The sequence below is a fragment of the Kogia breviceps genome, chromosome 7, assembly GCF_026419965.1.
Source record: "Kogia breviceps isolate mKogBre1 chromosome 7, mKogBre1 haplotype 1, whole genome shotgun sequence".
In the NCBI taxonomy this organism is placed as follows: Eukaryota; Metazoa; Chordata; class Mammalia; order Artiodactyla; family Physeteridae; genus Kogia; species Kogia breviceps.
Window position 1 is genome coordinate 48,180,472 of NC_081316.1, and position 26,315 is coordinate 48,206,786.

The 26,315-nt window shown below is 37.7% G+C and overlaps 1 protein-coding gene across 1 annotated transcript; it reads right to left on the reverse strand.

The window, feature by feature from the left end:
• Positions 1-853: 853 nt before the first annotated feature.
• HEPHL1 (hephaestin like 1) lies at positions 854-25,988 on the reverse strand. Its single transcript, XM_059070233.2, is given in 11 exon segments — positions 854-2,240; positions 2,336-2,407; positions 2,857-3,019; positions 7,811-7,877; positions 7,879-7,948; positions 9,228-9,450; positions 13,168-13,274; positions 17,157-17,297; positions 19,726-19,980; positions 24,954-25,133; positions 25,754-25,988. Coding segments are annotated over 11 exon segments (1,716 nt in total). The 3' UTR covers positions 854-2,037.
• Positions 25,989-26,315: the final 327 nt, after the last annotated feature.

Consider the following 26,315-nt stretch of genomic DNA (forward strand, 5'->3'; position numbering starts at 1 on the left):
GATGTGTATAAATGTAGTTGATTAGAATGGAGAAATGTGGTACATTTGAGGAAACAATATTTGGGGAGAGTGTGTTATCTGTAGAGATATATTGTTACTTTGTTTCATTTCTTCTAAGGAGTATAACTAGGATATTTGCTAAATATCTAAAAGATAATTCTCCTTTAACTAAACACCTGCTCGAGGTAAAATAAATCACGTGTCACTGTACCTGGGGTAGGTGGTTGGAAAAAAAATGCAAATAGCCATCTTTATAATATGTGAAACTTTATTAAAAAGAGAAACGGTATAATCAAACTACTTTGTGGTTTCATTTTCATTAAAAAAATAAACTAAGAGAAATGGAAAAAACTTATAACTAAATAATTTGTTGTCTAGGTGAGTTGTAAGTAAGTCATTTATTATGATTATTATTATGAAATTACACAGCCTACACATGTCTGAAAACTGTAGAGCATGTACTACAAAATCACATTATCAGTGGTTAGCAGGCTGGAATTCATAATCCTTGGGTACCATGTTTGATATGACATTCAAGCAGATTATAAACAGAACTATTAGCGTTTGCATCCTGTTTTATGTAAGACTATAGCTATCAAAATACCCGTTTCCCCTCACCAAGATGAAGATGAGAAAGTATGAAAGGTCCCTCCACCAGAGTATTTTTTAGGTCCTACTTGTTCACCTGGACAGCCAAATGATCCACTGCTAAGGCAGATGTACTAGTATCACTCATCTGGCAGCAGCGAGGGCTAAAGGCAATTTCTCAGCCTAGTAATAAATGTTGCTTTTATCAGTCTTACACCTAAAGCTTAGACATGCATATAGAGAGTATGGATTGCCTCGTAATGGATTGAGTTTAGTTGTTCAATATTTTATTTTGTATTTGAGACTTGAAAACTGTAATACATATCTCAGAGCTCATTTGTTGGTTTAAAAAATTGCCACCAGGACAATTTTGCCTTTTCTTTTCTCTCCTCTTCCCATCAGAGGCTATGATTTTAAGAGGCATGGACTCGAAGATTTTGTGAGATCCGTTCTCCTCCCAGCCAGTCAGCTGCATCGATTAATTCTTCCTGGTGTTTTTTTTACCTGATGAGACTGTCTTTCTTTCATAAAAGATGGAGACTGGGAAAGATCCTCCTAACTGAATGAAAAATCAGACTCAAGATTCAAGGTCAGACTTGCCTCCTGCAAAGTCCCTCCCCTCCCCTTAGAAGCTCCCACTAAACTCTCAGGGAGTGTCTTGCTCACAGTGGGAGAACTAGCCTGCTATTTCAGATTCCAGCCCTCCACATTCTGAAAGACAAATACAAATTCTCTAGTTGATTTTTGAAAATACAAACATTGCCACAGAAACATCTTGTAAAAATGTGTAACATGAAGTGATTCGTAAACATTTAAGTATCTCTACAGGTTTGCATAAAAATGGCAGAATTTTTTTAAATGCATATAACTCTGCCTTTTGTAGCAAACAGTGCACAAGCTGTTTATATGAAAGAGGAAAAGGCCAGAGGAGCTGGCTAAAGCCTCCAAAAATTTCATTTGGTCAAATTCTATCAGCAGATACTAATTTAGACATTTTCATGAACTCCTCAGAAAGTTATTTTTCCTGGAACCAGAAGGGAAGCGTGTTACATAACAACGTTGAAAAATCAGCGCCATTCAAGATAGATGTCTGAGGCAGTGTAACTCTTTCCCGAACTTGTCCATCTAGAGAATTTGACGGTTTGTTAAGGAAGCACCATCTAATCTAAGAATTATGCAAGACAGAAAACAAAGATATCTTTCAGAGGGTCTTCCCAATTCATCGAATTCATTCAGAGAACAGACTGGGTCAGTTTTCTCAGTCATGCCCACTCTTCTTTTTCTCTATTTTATCCTGAGGATTATTCACAGCCCCTTTAAAATAAATAAATACAAGCAAATTGCTTTGAATGTGTTCCAGAGGATCAGAGCCTGATCCAGGAAACAGTGTCAGACTTCCTTGGTGAACGATACCCTGGTCCACTTTCCCTACTGAGGAAGACCAGCAGGTCACAGAGCATCCGCGGGGAGCGCACAGGACTGGACTTCCTGATATGCCACCCGCTTCCTCGCAGAGCACAGTGTCAGGGAGAGAATCACTGTGACAATAAAAAGGAGGAGTCCGATGATGAAAAGGATGACCAAGGCTGCTTTGGCTCCTCTGGGACCCAGATTCTTGCCGAAGAAGTAGAGCTGCTCCTTGCCAGGTTCTTCTGTGCAAAAGAAAAGTAAGGTGTCAGGCCTCTGCCTTTCCCTGGGGAGTGAATACTGACCGTTCACGTTCAGGATTGGGGGAGGGTATCAATACCATTAGAGGGCGCTGTGGCCGGGTGGGACACTCCTCCAGAAGGAGGCTTGGTGGAGTAAGGAATCCTGTTGTCTGGACAAAGACAATTTGATGGTTTATAAACAACAGAAGTAGATTCTTTTCATGACATGAGTTGTTTCAAGAGTTATGTCATTTCACCAACAAAGACTTTATCCCACCAGTATCTGTACGTCTTTGTTGAATGAATACTCACTGTGCTACTTCATGCCAGTACACATGCTGTTCGTACCCCATCCACATTGCAAGCTTCTGCTCACCTGATAAGATTCATCTATGGAACCTTGGCTCATGTCTCCAAACTGTTAATCATTGCCTCCTGCTGCTGTCACTGAACCCTGTACTCTGCCCTCTATCTTGGCATATGTCATATTCTACTATGGTTATATGTCTGTCTCTCTTACTTGACTCTGAGCTCCTTGGGGGCTCTCATGCCTCCTATTTTCAGGGTCTACAGGAAGCCTGGTGCTATCTAAGCCAGCATCACTGACAGATAACGGTACCGATGTTTCGAAGGACTGTGTAGGTTGTCTCCATGCCAGCATGGATGTGGTCAGATACATGACAATGTAATAACCATGTCCCTGGGTGATCCACAAACAGTTCAGTGGTTTGGAATGTCCCAGGAAAGAGGTCATATACATCTTCTTGGTAAGATTTATCTATCTGCAGAAAGAAGGGAATAATAAAGATAAGAGCAGAAATCAATAAAATCAAGAATAGGAACATAATAAAGATAAATCAAAGAAACCAAAAACTGGTTCTTTGAACAGATGGATAAAATTGTTAAACCCTGTGGAAGCCAGCTTGTGATGGCCCCCAAGGATCCCTGCCTCCTGATACTCATAACATTTGTAGTCCCCTCCTACATTGTCTGAGGGTTGGTCCTTGAAAGCAATAGCATATGGCAGAAGTCATGGCATTCTACTTCAAAGAGTCTTAGACCCTCTCTCTCACTCTCTCCCCTTGGATCATTCACTCTGGGGAAAGCCAGCTCCCATGTCATACCCACATGGTGAGGAACTGAAGCCTCTGGTCAATAGTCCTATAAGTGAGCTTGGAAGTGGATCATCCAGCCTCAGTCAAACCTGATGACTGTAGTTTCAGCTGACATCTTGACTGTAGCCTGATGAGAGATGCTGATTCAGAACCAACTAACTAAACCATTTCCAGCCTAACCCAGAGAAATTGTGAGATAATAAGACTGTTGTTTTAGGCCACTATGTTTTGGGGTGATGTGTTATGCAGCAATAGATAACTAATACAAACCTCTAGACAAAATGACCAAGAAAAAAATTTAAAAACACAAATTACAAATATCAGAGATGAAAGAGGAGATATCACTAAGAGTTTATAGACATTAAAAAGGATAATAAAGGAATGTTATGAACAACTGTTTTGTCCATGAATTCTACAACTTAGATGGTATGGACAAGTTGCTTAAGATGAAAACTACCAAAGTTCACTCAAGAAGAAATAGATGACCTGAATAGATTATCTATTCAGGTTAGATCTATTCAGGTTACGTGTTAAAGAAACTGAAATTATATCTATTAAAGAAACTGAAATTGTATTAAGACCTTCCAACAGATTAAACTCCAGGCCCAGATTGCTTCATTGGCAAATTCTACCAAACATTTAGAGAAAAAAATAATATCATTTCTAAACAAACTCTTCCAGAAAACAGAAGAGGACAGAACATTCCCAACTCATTTTATGAGGCCAGAATTAGCCCAATTCTAAAACCAGACAAATAATTTACAAGAGAAGAAAGCCATAACCAATATTCTTTATGAACATATATGCAAAAATCCTTAACAAAACACTAGCAAACTAAATCCAGCAATATATAAAAAAGGATAGTGCATCATGACAAAGTAAGGTTTACTGGGGAATGAAAAGCTGGTTCAACATTTGAAAATCAGTCAATGTAGTTCACCAATAGACTAAAGAAAAAGAAATATGATCATCGCAATAGATTCAGGGAAAATAGGATTTAACATCTGTTCATGATTAAAACCCTCAACAAACCGAGAATAGAAGGAAACTTCCTCAACCTGGTAATGGAATCTACAAAAACCTACAGCTCACTTTATATTCAATGGTGAGTGACTGAATGCTTTCCCCCTAAGATTAAGAATAAGGCAGGGATCTCTACTTTTGCTGCTAATATTCAACATTTTACTGGAGATCCTGGCTAGTGCAATAACACCAAAAAGGAGCGAGGGGGGGGTGCATATAGATTGAAAAGAAAAAAATAAAACCATCTCTATTCACAGACAACATGATTTGCTATGTAGGAACCCCCACCCCCAAAAAATAACCGTCTACAAAAAGAAAAGCTACTAGAATTTGTTCAGCAAAGTTGCAGGATACAAGGTCAATTATACAAAAATCAGTTATATTTCTATATACTGGCATGACAATTAGAAATTGAAATAAAAAGAATACCATTTACACTATCACCAAAACCCATGATATTGGTAATAATCTAACAAAATATATGCAAGATCTGTGTGGTGACAACTACAAAACATAGATGAAAAAAGTCAAAGAAGTTCTAAATAGAGAGATATGGCATGTTTGTAGATTGGAAGTCTCAATATTGTTAAGATATCAATTCTCCTCAAATCAGTGTACAGATTCAATGCAATCTCAATCAAGATCCCAGCACAATTTTAAAAGCTGATTCTAAACTTTATATGGCAAAGATCTAGAATAGCTCAAACAATCACCATCTGATTCAAGACTTTTTATTACACTAAAGCAATCAAGACAGTGTGGCACTTAAGAAAGGACAGGCATATAAATCAATGTAATAGAACAGAGAGCCAGAAATAACCCACATGTATATGATCAATATGATTTTGACACAGAGGGAGAAAGGATAGTCTTTTTGCTGAAAGGTGATGGAAGAATTGGACGTCTAGGGACTTCCCTGGTGGTCCAGTGGTTAAGACTCCATGCTTCCAATGCAGGGGGCATGGGTTTGATCCCTGCTTGGGGAACTAAAATCCCACATGCTGTGGTGCAGCCAAAAAAAAAAAAAAAGAAAGAAAACTTGGATGTCTCTATGAAAAAAATAAACCTTGAACCACATATAAAAATTAATTTAGGGCTTCCCTGGTGGTGCAGTGGTTGAGAATCCGCCTGCCGATGCAGGAGACACGGGTTCGTGCCCTGGTCCGGGAAGATCCCACATGCCGCGGAGCAACTAAGCCCGTGAGCCATGGCCGCTAGGCCTGCGCGTCCGGAGCCTGTGCTCCGCAACGGGAGAGGCCACAACAGTGAGAGGCCCGCATACCGAAAAAAAAAAAAAAAAAAAAAAAATTAATTTAAGATGGACCAGAGACCTAAATATAAAACCTAAAACCATAAAACTTCTAGAAGAAAATCTTTGTGACCGTGAATTAAACAAAGATTTCTTAGACATGACACCAAAAGCATGATCCATAAAAGAAAAAAATGATAATTTGGACTATATCAAAATTAAGAATTTCTGCTCTTTGATAGATAATGTTAAGGGAATGAAAAGATAAGCCACAGACTAGAAGCAAATATTTACAGATCATATAGATAGAAAGGATTTGTATACAGAATATATACAGCCCTCAAACTCAACAATAAGGAAACAAACAATCCAATTTAAAAATGGGCATAAAATTTGGACATCTCACCAAAGATTTACAGATGGCAGATAGTAGAAAAGATAATCAGTATCATAGCCATTAGGAAAATTCAAATAAAAAACAAGATACCAGAATATACTTAAATGGATGGCTAAGGAAAAATGAAGTAAGAATGGAAGATACCAAGTGCTGATGTGGATGTAGTTGTGGTCAAGTGGTACTCTCATATACTTCTGGTAGGCATGCAAAATGTACCGTCTCTGTGGAAAACAGTTTGGCAGTTTTCATAAAGTTAAGCATATACTTACCACATGGCCTAGCAATCCAACCCCTAGATATTTTCTCAAGGAAAATGAAAACTTATGTTCCCACAGAAGCATGTACACAAAGGTTTATAATGACTTTATTTTTAGTAACCCCAACCTGGAAACAACCCAAATGTCCCTCAGTGGGGGAACGGATAAACAAACTGCCATACATCCATACAATGGAATATTGCTCAAAGATCGAATAGAACAAACTGCTGTTACAGCAAGTTGGATGCAATTCAAATGCTGATACAAAATGAAACAAGCCAGATTCATCATGCTACAGACTGTATAATTTCATTTGTATGACATTTCAGAAAAGGCAAAACTATAGAGATAAAAAATAGTTCAGTGGTCACCAGGGGTTAAACATAGGGAAGTAGGTGACTCTAGAGGGTGCAAAGGGGACATTTTAGGGGGTTGATGGAGGTGTTCCGTATTTTGATTAGTGTTGGTTACACCACTGTATGTGTTTATCACAACAGAACTGTGTACTAAATAGTATGCATTTTACTCAGTGTAAATTATAGCTTAATTTAAAATATTTATGTATGTATATAAAATATTTTTATATGTATGTAAAATAATTGTATGATTTTATAAATTTTACTAAATTTTATATATTTTTAATATAATTTTTAAAATGTGGATTGAAAAAGCCAAGTTCTGAAAAGAAGCAAAGCCATTTAATATGTGAAACTAAAATCATTGTAGGTTAGTACTTGGTATCTTAAACTGTGTTGAATGAATATACAGAGGGGAAAGGATATTAGATGTTTCATTAGTTGCTGTTCATTCCTGTATAATTGGAAAAGGAGCAGTGCAGGTTTTTCCTGCAGATTAGATGTGATTATTCTTTTCTATTCTACTTCCTTGTAGACTGCACAGCTCTTGAGATGACAGAATATTTGGACCTTATCCCTGAGATTCTGATTTATCAGGTCTGGGGTGGGGTCTGGCAATCTGCTTCTTAAATGGCTCCCCAGGTGATTCGGCACAGCCAGCACCACCCATATGGTGCAGCTTGATGCTCGAAAGGCAGAAAGCCACACATGGTCCAGCCCAGCAGGGCAAAAGTCAAGGTAAAATTTTGGGCCCAAGCCAAAGCTTGAAATATCTCCTTTACTAGAGAGGACTATTCTTTCGGCTAATCACATAGAAAAGAAATGGAAAAAAGGGAAGGGAAAGAGAAAAGAGAAAAGAAAAAAAAAAAAGAGAGACAAAATACTATGGGTACTTTCATATACAATACTCCAGAGTGGTCAGAATTATCCCCATATAACTGATGAGAAAACTCACCTGAAGCTCAGAGGTTTTGTTTTTTTTTTTTTACAAGCATAATAAAATACATATTAAGAAATATCTACCAGTGGAAGGACATAATCATATTTTTCTGTTCCATTCTCTCATATTCACTAACACCCCTCACAAGCCTTATTGCCAAATAACTCTCATTTCACAATGGAAATATATTGAATCTGTTAGTAAGTCTTCCCCCAAATACTTTTCTTATACTTAACCTTGAAAAGAAAGCTCTCAGCATGATAATGAATGGTGTGTATGTCCACTTCACTTCCTATTCCTAACATACCAGTTTGTCATTGTATTTTCATTCATGATGAGGCCATGGAGATTCCCCAAAATCTTTCCATTAATAGCTAAGAAGGTGAAAAGAGAACAGCCTTTGATTAGTGATGATTACTTAATCTGGTTTTAGAATTGATTCAAGAAGATCTTTAGGTCACCAATATTTTCGTCTGCCTGGTAAACATATAATAATCTCACTCACACTTGCCAATGTCCCCACCATCTAAGACCCCAAATTCAGAGTACTAAGAAATCCCTATAAAAGAAAGCCAGAAAAGAGAAATAGTAGTTTGTTTTTAAAAGCTATGTCTTGGGTAGCAGTATATGTTGTTTGGAATATGCCAAATAGGCATATTCCCTTAATGGGGTGGATTAGCACCTCATGTGTGAGGTCGCCAGATTTATACCATTCTACAGTTGAGTGGACAAAAGCCAGAGAATTAAGTTTATATAAATCAAAACTGAAGAAATTAAAAGGTATTTACTTAATATTTCACTTTCTGAGAACTAATTTGGGGCAAGTTCCTAAACCTAGCTGAATCTCCAAAAAAGGGAAAACTTCACATGGGCTGAATCCATGATCTAACAATTACCAAAGCAAGCTCAAGTTGGGCTGACATGGTGGGGACTTTCACTCCTCTGCTTTCTACTAACTTTTTGTTCTTTGCATCATGATACAACCAAATGAGTTACATTCATTAAAAAGAGAGAGCCTACTAAGAAACTTTTGGGTGAAGGAGGCAAAACTGTAGGGGAAAGAGTAGCTGAATTAGAGATCAGGCTACTATATTCTAATCAATGTTAGCAATTAACTAGCTTTGTTATCTTGGGCAAGACCTATCTTTTTGCACACTTTTGGCCAAAAGTAGATCTCGGTGAGAGAGGATAGGTATGTCAATTAGAACACATTATTTACACTTAAAAAAAAGAAGTAACTCAAATTTCAAAGAATTAAATAACATAGACACATTAAAACAGAAATTTGGTGATGGTGTTTCATTTTCCAGAGACAGTTAAACCAGCCCCTCAAATTTGATCAACTAGGAGTTATCCTGTATTCTTACAGAAATATATCAATAAGTGATAGTTCATTTTGTAGGAATTACTTTACAGGCCGATAGTTTAGGGATCCCAGCATTCAGAGATACAGCTGCCTAAACAGTTGGTCCAAAACCTCACTGGACCTTGCGGGCAGCCAATCAATGGCTTGGCTGGTTCCCTCTGAAGGAAAGCTTTAGAGGACTTTCTTCAGTTCAGGTGCCCCTGGGAATAAAGAAGGGCTCAGAGAGGGAGCCTGGGGCCTTCCACAGATTTCTATGAGCTTGTCTCCTTTTTAAACTTCTGATATACCACGCATTTTGTTGCTCTCCTCAAAATCATCAGAGGGTTTAAAATCTCATGTACCTTTATTAAGATACTTCTTAATATTGTCATGCAGATACCAGGATTCATTCTCATTAAATACCAAAAACAAGAGAACAAATTCATAGTCAACGTCGCTTCTTCTTCCCTTTCCATTCAACACTCCTTCCCTGCATGTAATCAGAGGACCCATCAAACCATTATAGGTACCCTGAAAGAAAAATAAACTGAATTATAAGAGCCTTTGAATAATTTAATAACACTGATTAATTGCTTGTAAGAAAGTCATTGTAAAAATACTAAAAGACTATTGACCAAGGAATAAGTACTAAGAAATCCTGAAGAATAGGGTGATCTTTGTGAAAATTTAGGACTATTTCTAAAAATTTGCTAAGAGTGAGATTTTTTTTGTTTGTTTGTTTTCGGTATGCGGGCCTCTCACTGTTGTGGCCTCTCCCGTTGCGGAGCACAGGCTCCGGACGCGCAGGCCCAGCGGCCATGGCTCACGGGCTTAGTTGCTCCGCGGCATGTGGGATCCTCCCGGACCAGGGCACGAACCCGTGTCTCCCGCACCGGCAGGCGGACTCCCAACCACTGCGCCACCAGGGAAGCCCTAAGAGTGAGCTTTTTGAGGGCTGAGGCTGTGTCCTTCACTCGTAGCGGAGTCTCCAGAGCAGAGCCCAGTGTCTACTACATAGAAGGTGTTAAATAAATATTTGTTGAATAAACAAATGCTTATTTCTATTTTCCTGTGTGCTTTTCAAGTGAGACTGTATTTTTTTTTATAGAAGTGTAGTTCATTTACAATATTGTGTTAGTTTCAGGTGTACAGCACAGTGATTCAGTTATGCATATATACACATATATATATAATATTCTTTTTCAGATTTTTTCCATTATAGATTATTACAAGATGTTGAATATAGTTCTCTGTGCTATACATTAGGTCCTTGTTTATCTATATTATATGTAGTGTGTATCTGTTAATCCCAAACTCCTAATTTATCCCCCACTCCGGATTTCCCCTTTGGTAACCATAAGTTTGTTTGCTATGTCTGTGAGTCTATTTCTGTTTTGTAAATATGTTCATTTGTATCATTTTTTTAGATTCCACATACAAGTGATATATGATATTTGTCTTTGTCTAGCTTACTTCACTTAGTATGATCATCTCTAGTTCCACCCATGTTGCTGCAAATGATGTTATTTCACTCTTTTTAATTACTGAGTAATATTCCATTGTGTGTGTATGTATATATACATACATATATATATATATATATATATATATATATATATATATATATATATATATATATATACACCACATCTTCTTTATCCATTCATCTGTTGATAGACATTTTGATTGCTTCCATGTCTTCGCTATTGTAAATAGTGCTGCTATGAACATTGGGTGCATGTATCTTTTTGAATTAGAGTTTTCAACTTTTCTGGATATATACCCAGTAGTGGGATTACTGGATCATATGATAATTCTATTTTTAGTTTTTTAAGGAACCTCCATACTGTTCTCCATAGTGGCTGCACCAATTCACTTCCCACCAACAGTGTGGGAGGGTTCCCTTTTCTCCACACTCTCTCCAGCATTTATGATTTGTAGACTTTTTGATGATGGCCATTTTGACTAGCGTGAGGTGAAACCCAAGTGAGACTGTATTTATAAGTATATACAGATGCTTATATTCCACGTCCTATGGGTAAAAGTTAGTTGGATGATTTAGGAATTGATATGAGCCCATGGATGACTTCCATGTCGAGTTGCTCGGCCCTGAGCTTTCTTTTGATGGAAAACTCCCACATTTTCAATTGCCTGTGAGCTATTCTACCTGGATGTGACTCTTGCAACAATTCAATCTGCTAAGCATTTCTAAAGTGAATTTTAGTATTTCCCTCAAAGCATTTCCTTCTCCTGAATTCTCTATTTCTGCTAATAGCACTATGATATTCCTTGTCATTTAGTTCAGGAAACTTGATTTCAGTGTTTACTTCCTCCGTCTTCCTCACTCCATCCCATCTCATTTGCTATCAAATCTTACATTTCTTTTCCCTTCACAAAATGCCTCTCCATTCTGTGACTTCCTTTCCATTCTAACTGCCATCCTTCTAGTGTGGGATATTAATACCTCACCCTGGACTAGAAACTGGGTCCTCTCTGGTCTCTGCTCTCTGCACCTCCAGCACATCCCGTTGACAACCATCAGATTCATGTCATCACTCCCATATCTAGAGGTCTTCAGTGACTTTCCAGTGATGGTCCTACTGAATAAAAGACTAATCCTCGACAGGTCCTGAAGCCCCTCATGTGCTCTCCCAGTGGACTTTTCTAGCTTATGCTCCCTTGCTGCTTTCCTTTTCTACCCTAGATGATAGCCGCACGGGACTCTCAACGTTTCCCAAACACACCTTCTACTTCCCTATTTTCAGCTTGACTCATGATGTTCTCTATTCCTAGACTCTCTTCCCAATGCCTCCTCTATAGCCCTGCACTCCTATAAAACTCACCAGATTCAGAGTTGTAATATCATTACGGGTGTGCACACATTATTATTTTCCCCGAAGATGATAAGTTCCTTCAAAACAAGAATATTTGCAGCCCTCATAGTACTTGGTGGGATCATTTGCACATCACAAGGGCTCAATAAATATTTGTTGGGATGCACAAAGGAATCAACAAATAAATGTGGGTTTCACATAATTCTAATACATACGTTTTTTTTTCAAGTGTCTGGTATGTTTCTCCTGAACTCTTGCACTCTCCAATACAACTCAAGGACATTAATGCAGCCATCTAATATTTAAAATGAAGGCTAAGATAATCCCTCACATTTTTTTTTTTTTTTTCGGTACGCGGGCCTCTCACAGTTGTGGCCTCTCCTGTTGTGGAGCACGGGCTCTAGACGCGTAGGCTCAGCGGCCATGGCTCACAGGCCCAGCCGCTCCATGGCATGTGGGATCTTCCCAGACCGGGGCACGAACCCGTGTCCCCTGCATCGGCAGGCAGACTCTCAACCACTGTGCCACCAGGGATGCCCCTCTCACTTTTTAAAATAATGGGCAATGTTTACATTTTATATCAGATATGACCTTAATTTGGACTTTGATTTATGAAGTATAATTCTAGACTAGTTGTTTTATAGACACATACCTGACTCAAGTTCAATATTGAAACTTTGCCTTTAATTTCTAAGTAAAGTTAGCCTATTTATCATTGAAATATTTTGTAGTTTCAGTTAGTTAGTTTACTTGGAGTGTGTTTTCTTTCCTGAGACCTTTTTCACACATCAAAAACCATGGTATAGGGCTTCCCTGGTGGTGCAGTGGTTGAGAGTCCGCCTGCCGATGCAGGGGACACGGGTTCGTGCCCTAGTTTGGGAAGATCTCACATGCCGCGGAGCGGCTGGGCCCTTGAGCCATGGCCGCTGAGCCTGTGCATCCGGAACCTGTGCTCCGCAACGGGAGAGGCCACAACAGTGAGAGGCCTGTGTACCACAAAAAAAACCAAAACAAACAAAAAAAACTATGGTCTAAATTAAAATATATATTTATTTTATGGTTATCTATTTTACATATCCATTCTTGCTTCAAACTACCTTGTAAGTTCTAAATTTGGTAATAGAAACGTTGAGATTTTATTTTTTTCCTGTATACTTTAGATCATGTGTCGGCAAACTTTGTTTTTGTAAAGCACCAGATAGCAAGAGTTTTTTACTGTGTGACCCATACCATTTCCATCACAACTACTCAACTTCATCATCAATAATGCAAACAAACAGGCATGAGCATAGTTTGAGACCCCTGCTCTAAACCAATACATCTCTTTGCATATACCCACCATAGTTGTGATAACTTGAATAGTCAGTTTGCAGCCATATCACTTTGAGCATTTTGGTGGCTCTATCCACCTTACCTTCACAAAGTTTACTGTTGAATAGTAAACCCATGGAATACAATTTGGGTCAGATGGCCCTGAACCGGACCTTTCAGGGACTTTCCATCTGTAAGTTTTGATTTCTCCTGAAACAAATGAGAAGAAATAGAAAAAAATTTTTATTCATGTTACCTCTGTTCCAGACAATTTACCTGAAAAAATAGAAACAGATTCTTTGTATATTTTGGTTAAAGTTTATTGCTGAGTAGAATTGCCCATTCATTAGAAATGTTCCCATTAAATTCACATCTTGATTTTCTGCAGGTTCAAAATGATAGATTTTCATTTCAGACTATAGCCTTCCATCTTAGTTTGCCTTTTCTATTATCAACTGATGTTTATTCAGGAAATGAAGACTTATTTTATACCTCAATATTTTTTTTCCTCAAATTTTGTATCTTTTTCCAAGAGTCATGCTTGAGCATGCTTGAGTTACTGTGGGCCTCAGCCTTGGCTTCTTGTGGAATCAGCAGGGAGCTTTGCAAACTTTCACTGCTCAGGCCTCATCCCAAACCAATGAAATTAGAGTATCTGGATCTGGTATTAGGGTACCAGTATATTCCTTAAGCTTCTCAGGTGATTCTAATGTGCAGGCAGGTGAGATCTAGTTGGAACCAGAGAGAATCAGAGAGGCCTAGTTTCAAATCTCAACCCTGATGACTTGTTTTCACTCAACCTTGACAAGCTAGTTCATTTCGTTGACTTTTAGTTTCCTTATGTGTAAAGTGGATTAGTCATCCCAGTTTTCAAATTGTTGTGAGGATTAAATGAAATAAAATACCTAGAATAGTGCCTCACATTGAAGGCAGTCAATAATTGCTAATTTGTATGTATACTAATAACAAATACATTCACTCCCTCTTGTCAGGCCTCATATCTGTGCATCCCCTGGGGCTGACCCAGAGCCTTGCAAAGGAGTCATAAATATATTCATGAATTATCAAGATAATCACATTGTAAAAGGCTCATTTAAATTGTTATCTCCTTTTGAACTGTGTCCCTTCCCCACCCTATCAGGACAAGCAACCTACAGCTGAATGTGAGCCACAAAGCAAAACAAAAGTAATGCTTACATGAAACTTTGCTCCATGTTTGCTCATGCACCAGTTGGTTAGCGATATAATTTTAGGTCTAGTTTCCATGATTTTCATTATAGCCCCTATGCCTTGGTAATCACAAGATAAACAACTGATATTTAACTTTCTAAATGCAAGTGACTACAGGGGTGGTGTTAAAGTTAGAACAATCCATCGTCTACCCCAGCTGGGAGCCCAGCTCTCAACAAAAAGAGGATGCTGAGTAAATGTTTGTTGAGTGATTTATTAAAAAAGGAGAAGAAGAGGAAGAACAAGAAGAAGAGGAAGGAGGAGAAGAAGAGGAAGAAGAAGAAGAAGAGGAAGGAGGAGAAGAAGAGGAAGAAGAAGAAGAGGAAGGAGGAGAAGAAGGAAGAGGAAAGGAGGAGGGGAAAAGGAGGTGGAGGAGGAAGGGGGGAAGAGGAGGGAAGGGGAAGAGGAGGAGAAGAAAACTGATAGGGGCTTACTTTTCTTAAAATGCTAGTTTGCTCTCTTCATCGCATGCATGCCCTGATTAAACTTTCTTCTCCAAGTTGCCTGGACTTCCTGCACAAAGTTAGTTTATTGCTTCTACATCCAATCTCTGGGTCCTTCCAAATCTTTCTGCCTTATTAGAGATCCTTGTGGGGACTGAATCCCTCTGAGTTCCAGTAAAAAAATAATAATAATTTCCCCTTTGCCATGCTCTAAACATTTTTCTCCCTACTCTCGTAACCCTCACATCTAGGACTCTTGGAAGGCCAGTCAGCATAGAGAAGTTGTGTCCCTTGCCACGCCTCACCACCAAGGCACAACAGCCTGGGAGGGGTCACACCAGCTTGCCCACAGCCCTATCAGAGCTCCCCACTCCCCATGGCTAATAGGCACCTTTCTTCCTCCCTTTAGAGTTGCTTTCAACCATCAAAAATAAATATATTTAATAGCTTTTTTGATCCATTTTAAACCATTTCCCTCTTCATCAAAGCAAGATACATCCATTATAGAAAACCTAGAAAGTATAAAAAATGTGAGGGGCTTCCCTGGTGGCGCAGCGGTTGAGAATCCGCCTGCCGATGCAGGAGACACGGGTTCGTGCCCTGGTCCGGGAAGATCCCACATGCCGCGGAGCAACTAAGCCCGTGAGCCATGGCCGCTGAGCCTGCCCGTCCGGAGCCTGTGCTCCGCAATGGGAGAGGCCACAACAGTGAGAGGCCCGCATACCGCAAAAAAAAAAAAAAAAAAAAAAAAAATGTGAGGAAGTAGAAAAGATGATCACTCTGCTGTTTAAAATACCACCACAAAGATAAAACCATTATTAACATTTTGGCTTATTTCCCTTCTGGTCTTTCTTCTATGCTTGTATTTTGCTTAACAAGTCTTTCCCATGTTATTAAAACTTTCTTAAATGTCATTTAATGATTGTACAATGGTCCATTCTAAGAATATTCCAAAATTGACTATTTCTCTGTAGATAGACATTTAGATGTTCATGAGAAGTTTCTTGAAGCAGCTTCTGATACTGGGAGTAGGGAGTGACAGAAGTTGGAATAGTGGCCGATAACGATTTTCCTTCCTACAACCCAACCTTGAATAGATACCTTGCTAACTTTTTCTAGTGATGCATTAGATTGTTTTCTTTTCTTTATACCTATTTAATTTTTTAAAAATTTATATGACCTTTATTGCAATTATATAGCATTATTATAATGCTATTATGTATTCATCACAGGTAAAATGGAATATAACTCCCCTGTAATTATACCTATGGTTGCTATCAATTTCATAACTGGAGGTCACAGGGGCTCTTGACATTTATCACAAGCACACTTTAACTGTGTAAATGTTATGGAAGCTCCTTAAATTGTGAGCTCTTCTCTCCCTTCAATGCATCTTGTAAAAGCCAGTTGGGGGCTTCCCTGGTGGCGCAGTAGTTGAGAGTCCGCCTGCCAATGCAGGGTACACGGGTTTGTGCCCTGGTCTGGGAAGATCCCACATGCCGCGGAGCGGCTGGGCCCCTGCGCATCTGGAGCCTATGCTCAGCAAAGGGAGAGGCCACAGCGGTGGAAAAAAGCCAGCTGGAGTTCTATCTCCTTTATAAAGGCTTCCCTAATTGTTCCTAATTAAACAGTCAGTCTTCACCGGTTTTCCTTCTCTGAAATTTTATCAACATTCTCAGATGTATTCTTGAAATTCTTCACCACTTAGAATTTCATCTTGCGTAATCTGCACTCTTGCTGAAATGATTCATCTTTTTTTCTTCCAAACTCATTTTAAGCATCTTGAGAGAAATGTATAGTTAAGAGCTCAGGTCCTGAAGTCAAACAAACTGAGTTCCATTATTACTAACGTCTGACCTGGTTAAGTTCTTTACTCCTCTTTGCTTCAGTCACCTGTTAAATGGGCATAACTACTATACTTCATCAATTACAGGATGGTCATTTTTCACAATTTAGCACATCTGATGTCAGGATGTATCTCTCAGTCAGGGGCATGCTAAAGTTTAATTGGCAGCATGTTTTTTCTTTTCTTTCTTTAGTAACAGATAAAGTAATCATGGCCATTTCATGATTAATGGTATCAGGTTAAATGAAATATGTTAGTGTTTACCTCCCCGGGTTATTTTAAGGATAAATGAGTTTTTAAAAAATTTGTTTTAAATGTAAAAGCTGGCACAATGTTAACACTGAATATGTGTTAGCTGTTATGTCTTAATACCCTTTAAGGTTCCTAATGGAGCCGTAGGAATTCCATAAGCACTTGGTCATTGGATGAATGGTGATTTCATATTGGGGTAATGGTTGGAACACATTGACATTACAATGAGCTCTTCAAAACCCTTCAGAGTTCAGAAAAGATCAGAGAAGAGTGGAGTCTGCAGTGCTCATCAGGATGCAGCAGATCTGTGGGGTAAGTTACCTGGCTTTGTGACAGGCACTGGGGGTCCCTTCCCACTCTCCACGTCCTCCACTCAGTGCGCTGAGATGGAGTAGGGCCGACTGGCCTTGTTTATAAATATGATCAGGATGGAGTCACCCACCTCAGCATGAATCATTGGGCCTAAAGGCAAAACACAGACCTGTGTGCATTGTCCTTGCTCTTTTCAACATTGGTGTAATTTACATGTTGGTAGACCTAAATGTATAGGGAAATTATACGTGTTAATAAAGACTGTTGGTTAAGTAAATTGTAATCTCCTTACAAAGGACACTGGAAGGATTAACAACGATGTAGTAGATCTATATTCACTGACATATAAATTTATTTCTGGTATATTAACAAGTGGAAAAAGTAAGCTACAGGGCAGTGTTAATAGATTGATTTCATTTTATATATAACATAAGCATTTATATATTAAGGTCTAGAAAATAGGAAGGATATTCATCAAAATGTGACACCATTATCTCTAGAGGTAATTACTAATTTTAAAATTGAATTATACGTATCTTCTAATTTTTAAATATTTTTTTCTGAGGCTATGGACAATTTAGGAAACATTGTATTTCAGTAACGTATTCCAGCTTATGTCCACAACTACTGGCCACTTTTAACAATCTTACTAATCTCAAATGGCTGCTAATGCCTTGATTAGTTTCTTATCAGATTTAGGGATCGTGTGTGGAGAACACTTACGATTTACCCTTTTAGGGAGTTTCAGGTATACCACACAGTATTGTTGACTGTAGTCACCATGAGGTATATTAGATCTCCAGAACCCATTCATCTTGCATAACTGAAACTCTGTATTCTTTGAGTTCTCAAGTGTTCTCACCACCACCACAACAAAAATGTTTAACTACGTGAGGTAATAGATATGTTAATTAGCTTGAATGTAAGGTAATCAAACCTTACAAGTATAGCAAAACATCAAGTTGTACCTCTTAAATATATACAAATCATATTTGTCAATTATACCTCAATAAAGCTGCGGTAGGAGCAGGGAAGAATAGTAACCTTGTCTTGTTCATCTTTGTCTTCTCAGGAGAGTGTCTTATACATATTAACTGAGCAGCCCAACATTTGCTGAATTGAATTTAACTGGAATAACCCAGTGGACAAATGTGAGGTTTGCTTAAGGTTGATGGGAACAAAAATGTGTTATGAAAGCAGCCCTGAAGAGCTGCAGCCCTGACCTCATAGTGATTTTGTGTAGTTAGTCAGTATCCAAGTTGAATCACACATTATGTCTTCTATGTTTGTCCCGTTGACACATTTTCTTTTTATATTCTTGTTTTTACCATGTTAGGCCAAACTTTTAATGTCATAACTCTAATGTTGCCAATGCTTCTTAACTGGCATCCAGTAGCCAGAGTCTCTCCATTGTGTCCTTTCTGCACACAGACATCATATTTATCTTCCTAAACCACTGCACTGATTATGTCACTAGTGTGCCTAAGGATCTAGAAGGACTTATTCTTGCCTTCTAGACAATCCTTAGTTTTGCCATTCAAATATGATTGCCTGGGGCCCAATCTGCCTCTCTAAGGCATCTCCTTCATCACTCCTCTGACATGAGCCTAAGGTCCAGCTAAGTAAAGACCTATTCCCAAGGAACCTGAACCAAATCATTCAACAGGTATTTGTCAACAAATATTTATCATTCATCTTTCATAGGATTTTGTACCTATCATTGCATTGTGTCTCAATATAAGGAAGAATGTTCTCACAGAGCAGCCCAGAGATGAAACAAGCTGCTACAATTACTAGGTTGGGATTAACATATACACACTACTATATATAAAATAGGTAATCAACAAGGACATACTGTATAGCACAGGGAACTATACTCAATACTCTGTAATAACCTATATAGGAAAAGAATCTGAAAAAGAATAGATATAAGAATATGTATAACTTACTTTGCTGTACACCTGAAACTAACACATTATAAATCAAATATACTCCAATATAAAATAAAATAAAAATTTTAAAAAGAATTCAAGAATTGGATGGGGGATTGGTCCAGATTATCTATAAATTTCTTTTCAGTGCTAAAAATTTATTATTCTATTTACAATTGCCCATGTGTTTTTCCCAGTTCATGTTGCTTCCTCTGGCTGGAAAACCTTTTCCCCCTTCTTCATCTATCAAATTCCTAACCTTTCTAGGCTCAGATTAGGGACCACCTCCTCAGGAAGCCCCTCTGCTCCAGCAAGGTGATAAAGCACTTAAAAAGCATTTATCATTCTGTCTCAAGTTTTATTCATTTTGTAAATGTCTAACTATATTTAACTATGAGATTCCAGGTTCATAGAAGGCCTTATCATTTCTTTCAATCACCTCTTACCTGGTTCATAGGGATGTGATTAATAAATACCTGTTGATAAGATGCCAAATAGACATTACACATTTTTCCTATGTTTAATATTTAATCAAATATAACACGTACAAGAATCTATCCAACAGCAGGCACTGAATGAGCACCATTGATTGTGTGGTTTAATTGTACCATTGTAAGCATCTCTACACTGGTCTCTGTCCTTTTTACCTTGAAAGTGATCACTTACTTGGCAGGTTATCATCCACTTCCCAGGATTCTCAACTATCATTTCTGTTGTCAGGAAGGTGGCTGGGAAGAGGTTGACGACATCAGTCCGATGGCCTCTGCTGATGAAGGTGTTACCATAAAAATAGATGGAATGGATGTCTATCTCATTCCCCATTCCAAATAGGTGCCAGGACACCGACTCACCAACACACATATCAGGCTCGGGGAAGTTTCCAAAGAGGTATCCATTGAGCGCTGAAAAACAGAAACACTAATGGAAGAGAGTCCCCTGCAGAGGCGAGCAGATCCAGAAGAAATGGTAACACATGCTCTAGCACAGTTGAAAATTAGCACAGATTATTGCTTGTAATGTTTTTGTGCAGAAAGGCATGATTTCTTTGGTAAAATACAGTCCCAGAAAGGAATGAAAAGCATTAGTCTTTTCAAGAGAAAAGCACTCAATAAAAGTGATCAGCAACATGAAAACAGCCTTCGAACTGTTATGTGAACACAATGAGATCAGGAGCAAACAAAAGCACTGTTCATACTTCCAGGACAGCTTGGCCACCTCTTACCTCCATCTCTATTTACATATTTACCTTCCCCACCAGATCTGTTCCTTGTAATTAGAAACCCTGTCTTACCTCACAGCGGGAAAGCTGACACACAGTAGCTACTTAAATGACAAAAGCATGCAGCAAGGAGAAAAGGAAAAGAACTGATTAGAAGGGACTTATGAGACATGTTACTTTTTTTGCCATTTCTCCCATCCCCATCCCCTGCCTCTTTAACCACCAATTTGTTCTCTGGATCTATGAACTTGGTTTTGGGGGTTTTGTTTGTTTGCTTAGATTCCACATATAAAAGAGGTCTTACAACATTTGCCTTCCGTGTCTGACTTATTTCACTTCGCATAATGCCCTAAAAGCCCACCATGCTGTTGCAAGTGGCGAGATTTCATTCTTTTTTATGGCTGAATAATGTTCTAATATTATATACCACAATTTTTTTATCCATTCATCCATCAATGGACACTTAGGCTGTTTCCATATATTGGCTATTGTAAATAATGCTGCAATGATCATGGGGGGTGCATATATCTTTTTGAATTAGTGTTTTCATTTTCTTCAGATAAATACCCAGGAGCAGAATTGCTGGATCATATGGTAGGCTTACGTTTAGTTCTTTTAAGGAAACTCCATACTGGTTTTCATAGTGGTTGTACCAGTTTACACTTGCTATTTCTTCTCTTTTTGATAATAGCCATTCTAACAGGTATGAGATGATATATCGTGGGGTTTTCTTGTTTGTTAGTTTTTAATATTTATTTATTTATTTGGCTGTGCCAGGTCTTAATTGCAATGTGTGGGATCTTTCTTTTTTTTTTTTTAGTTGCAGCATGCATGTGGGATCTAGTTCCCTGACCAGGGATCGAACCTGGGCCCCCTGCATTGGGACCTCGGAGTCTTAACCACTGGACCACAGGGAAGTCCCTCTTACTGTGGTTTTGATTTGCATTTCCTGATGAGTAATGATGTTGAGCATCTTTTCACATATATATTGGCCATCTCTATTTCTTTAGAAATATATCTATTCAGATCATCTTCTCATTTTTAAAAAATAAGATTGTTCGGCTTTTTGCTATTGAGTTGTATGAGTTCTTTATATATTTGGATATTAGTTTCTTATCAGATATACAATTTACAAATATTTTCTCCCATTCAGTTGGTTGTCTTTTCATTTCGTTGATGGTTTCCTTTGCTGTGCAGAAGTTTTTAGTTTGATGTAGTCCCACTTGTTTATTTTTGCTTTTGTTGCTTTTGCTTTTGGTGTCAAATTAAAAAAATCATTACTAAGACCTATGTCAAGGAGCTCACCACCTATGTTTTCTTCTAGGAGTTCTATAATTTCAGATCTTATATTCAAGTCTTTAATCCAATTTGAGTTAATATTTGTGTATGTGTGTAAGACAGTGGTCCAGCTTCATTCTTTTGTATATGGCTGTTCAATTTTCCCAACACCATTTATTGAAGAGACTGTCCTTTTCCTCCTGTATATTCTTACATGGGTTTATTTCAGGGCTCTCTATGCTGTTCCATTGATCTCTGTGTCTGTTTTTATGCCAATATAATACTGTGTTAATTACTATGGTTTTGTAATATCATTTAAAATCAAGGATCACGATGCCTCTCGCTTTGTTTTTTCTCAAGATTGCTTTTGCTATTCAGGGTCTTTTGTGGTTCCATACAAATTTTTGGATTGTTCTATTTCTGTAAAAAATACCATTGGGATTTTAATAGAGATTGCATTGTGACTATAGATTGCTTTGAGTAGTATGAACATTTTAACAATATTAATTCTTTCAATCCATGGACACAGAATATCTTTCCATTTATTTGTGTCTTCTTAAATTTTTTTTATTAATGTCATAGTTTCCAATATATGGTTTTTTCACCTCCTTGGTTAAATTTATTCCTAGGTATTTTATTCCTTTTGAGGCAGTTGTAAGTGAGATTGTTTTCTTAACTTCTCTTTCTGATAATTCTTTATTAGTGTAAAGAACTGCAACAAATTTTTATGTATTTATTTTATATCTTTCAAATTTACTTAATTTATTCATTCTAACAGTTTTTTTGGAGCCTTTAGGGTTTTCTATATATAGTATCATGTCATCTGCAAATAATGACAGTTACTTCTTCCTTTCAGATTTGGATGAATTTATTTATTTTCCTTCCCTAACTGCTCTGGCTTGGACTTCCAATGCTATGCTGAATAAAAGTGGCAAAAGTGCACATCCTTCTCTTGTTCCTGATATTAGAGGATTAGCTTTCAGCTTTTCACCATTGAGTATAATGTTAGCTGTGGGCTTGTCATATATGGTCTTTATTATGTTGAGGTATGTTCCCTTTATACTCTTTTTGTTAAGAGTTTTTATTATAAATGGATGTTGAATTTTGTCAAATTCTTTCTGTGTCTATTGTGATGATCACATGATTTTTATCCTTTATTTTTTTACTGTGGTATATCACCTTAATGGATTTGTGGAAGCTGAACCATACTTTCATGGTTAAAATCCCATGGATTAATAAATCCCACTAAATCACAGTGTATGAACCTTTTAATGTATTGTTGAATTTGGCTTGCTGATATTTTGTTGAGGACTTTTGCATCTGTGTTCATCAGGAATATTGGCCTGTATTTTTTCTTTTTCTGTGTGGCATCCTTGTCCACTTTTGGTATCAGTGCAATGCTGGCTTCATAAAACATGTTTGGAAGAGTTTCTCTCTCTTCTATTTTTTGGAAGATTTTGAAAAGAATTGGTATTAATTCTTCTTTGAATGTTTGGTGGAATTAACCAGGGAAGCCATCTGTTTCCTGGACTTTTGTTTGTCAGAAGGTTTTTGATTACTGATTCAATCTCCTTGCTAGTATCAGTCTGTTCAGATTCTATTTCATCCTGATTCTGTCTTGGTAGGTTGTATGGTTCTTATCCATTTTTTATAGGTTATCCAATTTGTTGGCGTATACTTGTTCATAGTAGTCTCTTATGATCCTTCTTATTTTTGTGGTGTCAGTTATAATATCTCATCTTTCATCTCTGATTTTATTTATTTGAGACCTTTCTCTTTTTTTCTTAGTGAGTCTAGTTAAATGTTTGTTAATTTTGTTTATCTTCTCAAAGAACCAGATCTTAGTTTTATTGATGTTTTTTATTGTCTTTTTAGTATCTATTTCATTTATTTCTGCTCTAATCTTTGTTATTTCCTTCCTTCTAGTAACTTTGGGCTTAATTTGCTCTTTTTCTATTTCTTTGAGGTGTAAAGTTAGGTTACTTACTTGAAACTTTTTTTGTTTCTTGAGGTAGGCATTTATCACCATGAACTTCCCTCTTAGAACTGCTTTTGCTGCATCCCATAAATTTTGATATATTACATTTCCATTTTCATTTGTTTCAAGTTTTTAAAAAATTTCTCTTTTGATTTCTTCTTCAATATGTTGGTTGTTCAGTAACATGCTGTTTAATCTCCATATGTCTGTGAATTTTCCAGTTTTCTTCATGTAATTAATTTCTAGTTTCACATCATTGTGGTCAGAAAAGATGCTTCATATAATTTCAATCCTTTTAAATTTATTTATTAAGACTTGCTTTAGGGCTTCCCTGGTGGTGCAGTGGTTGAGGGTCCGCCTGCCGATGCAGGGGACGTGGGTTCGTGCCCCCGTCCGGGAAGATCCCACATGCCACGGAGCGGCTGGGCCCGTGAGCCATGGCCGCTGGGCCTGCGCGTCCGGAGCCTGTGCTCTGCAACGGGAGAGGCCACAGCAGTGAGAGGCCTGCGTACCGCAAAAAAAAAAAAAAAAAAGACTTGCTTTATGGCCTAACATATCTATCTTGGAAAATGTTCCATGTGCACTTGAGAAGAATGTGTATCCTGTTGTTTTTGGATGGAATGTTCTATAAGTATCTGTTAAGTGCATCTGATTTAACATTTTGTTTAAGGCTAAAGTTCCCTAACTGATTTTCTTTCTGGATACCTACATTGATATAAATGGGGTATTAAAGTACTTTACTATTATTGTATTGCTGTCTATTTCTCCCTTTATGTTTGTTAATATTTGCTTTATATATTTAAGCATTTGGGTGCACAAATATTTTAAATGTTATATATTCTTGTTGGATTGGCCATTATGTAACACGCTTCTTATTATAGTCTTTGTTTTAAAGTCAATTTAAAGTCTGATATAAGTGTAGATACTCCAACTTTCTTTTGGTTTCCATTTGCATGGAATAGTTTTTTTTTCCATCCCTTCAGTGTCAGTCTATGTGTGTCCTTACAACTAAAGTGTGTCTCTTGTACATAGTATATAGATGGGTTTTGGGTTTTTTGCTGTTGTTTTTTTTTAAACCCATTCAGCCCCTTTATGTCCTTTGAATGGAGAATTTCGTCCATTTACATTTAAAGTTATTATTGATAAGTATGTGCTTATTTCCATTTGTTAATTGCTGTCAGTTTTTGTAGCTCCTCTCTGTTCCTTTCTTCTTCTCTTGCTCTCTTTCTTTGTTTTAGGTTCTGACAGGGATTATGTTTCATCACTTTCTTATTATTCTCATTACGAAGTTATAAATCTTGGAAAACTAGGTTTAATATTTCTGTGTGTTCTGTATCCCGTGTAGTGCCATATACACAAAAGGCAGTCAGTATGTACTTGATAACATGAGAGGCACTCACCATGCATTTTGTTACTCCTCTGGAAAACAGCATCTTCTTTGTCAACTGAATCAGGGTCAGTGCAGAAATGTCTGATATTTTCCTCAAGGTACCAGCTTTGATTCTCATCCACAAGAGTAAACATTATAACAAACTCTTGATCCACATCAGTCCTTGTCCCTGAATATTTATGCAGGATACCTATCAGGCACATTCAAAAGAGTAAGAAAAAAATTCAAAGTGGACTAACTCAAGATGAGCTTTTCTTCCTGCCAATGGTATCAGGTAAGTTTGAAAGACCTACATGTACAAGAGTAACCCACAACATAAACTCAGTGAAAGGCTTTGATGGAAATGATAGAACCATAGAAAACTCATAAAACAGAAATTCTCACAACCACATACTTGGCAACCTGGCTGTCCTTAAAGGAAGTATACTTTATTGACAGAGCACAGATACACTAAATCAATTAATAGGGAATAAAATAGCAAAGTGATTATGTGGGTGAAATAAAAAAGCATTCCTGGTCATTTGACTACATTTTACACTTTCCTATGTGTGGTGTCAGTGTGTATTTTTTTTAAAGCACATAAGTTTCAGAATGCTATGAGTTTTTTTGGCAGAAGCCTGAATTATTGTCCCTATTATTGATCTTCTATGTTAGAAGAATTTCTTTAATCTTACAGAAAGTTTGGAGGAAGAGGTACACTCTGTGTGAAGTAAGGGAGGTAGGCAAGATGACCTGAAGATTATATACGCTTTTCAACACACCTGGGAATAGACTCCTAGGGACAGAGAGGGTGGGGAAGAGACGTCTTACCCTCTTTGCACACCAGCAGTGGGCCAATTAGCCCAGAGCAGATGTCCTTAGGGGCATCGATGTGCGAATGGTACACCCAGGTCAGGCAATTTGCATCTGCTGGGGCAGGAGCATATTCTTCTCTCACTGGCCAGACATAGGTATAGTTTTTGCCAGGAGGAACATTGTCATCATCCTTGTTCCTTCCATATGTTCCATCCGGGTACAGGGCTCCCTCCAATAAAATATAAAACATAGTTAAAATGCAGAGATCACACACTATAGTGGAAAGAGCTAGAGCTTTGAAATCAAACACACATGAATTAAAATTTATTTGCTATGGGACTTGAGGCTAGTTACTTAAATTTTTGCTGCCTTGGTTTTCTACCAGTAAAGCTGAAATGTTTATTACCCTCACAGAGATGTAAAAACTACATGAGGCAGTGTATATGAAGTATCCTGCACAGAGCCAGATGCTTAATAAATATTCATGAAGACCCCTTCTGACAGGCCTCCCGTACCAATAAGGAAGACTTCAATGTACTTCACTTAACATCAACTGAAGAAGAAAAGGAAAAGCAGC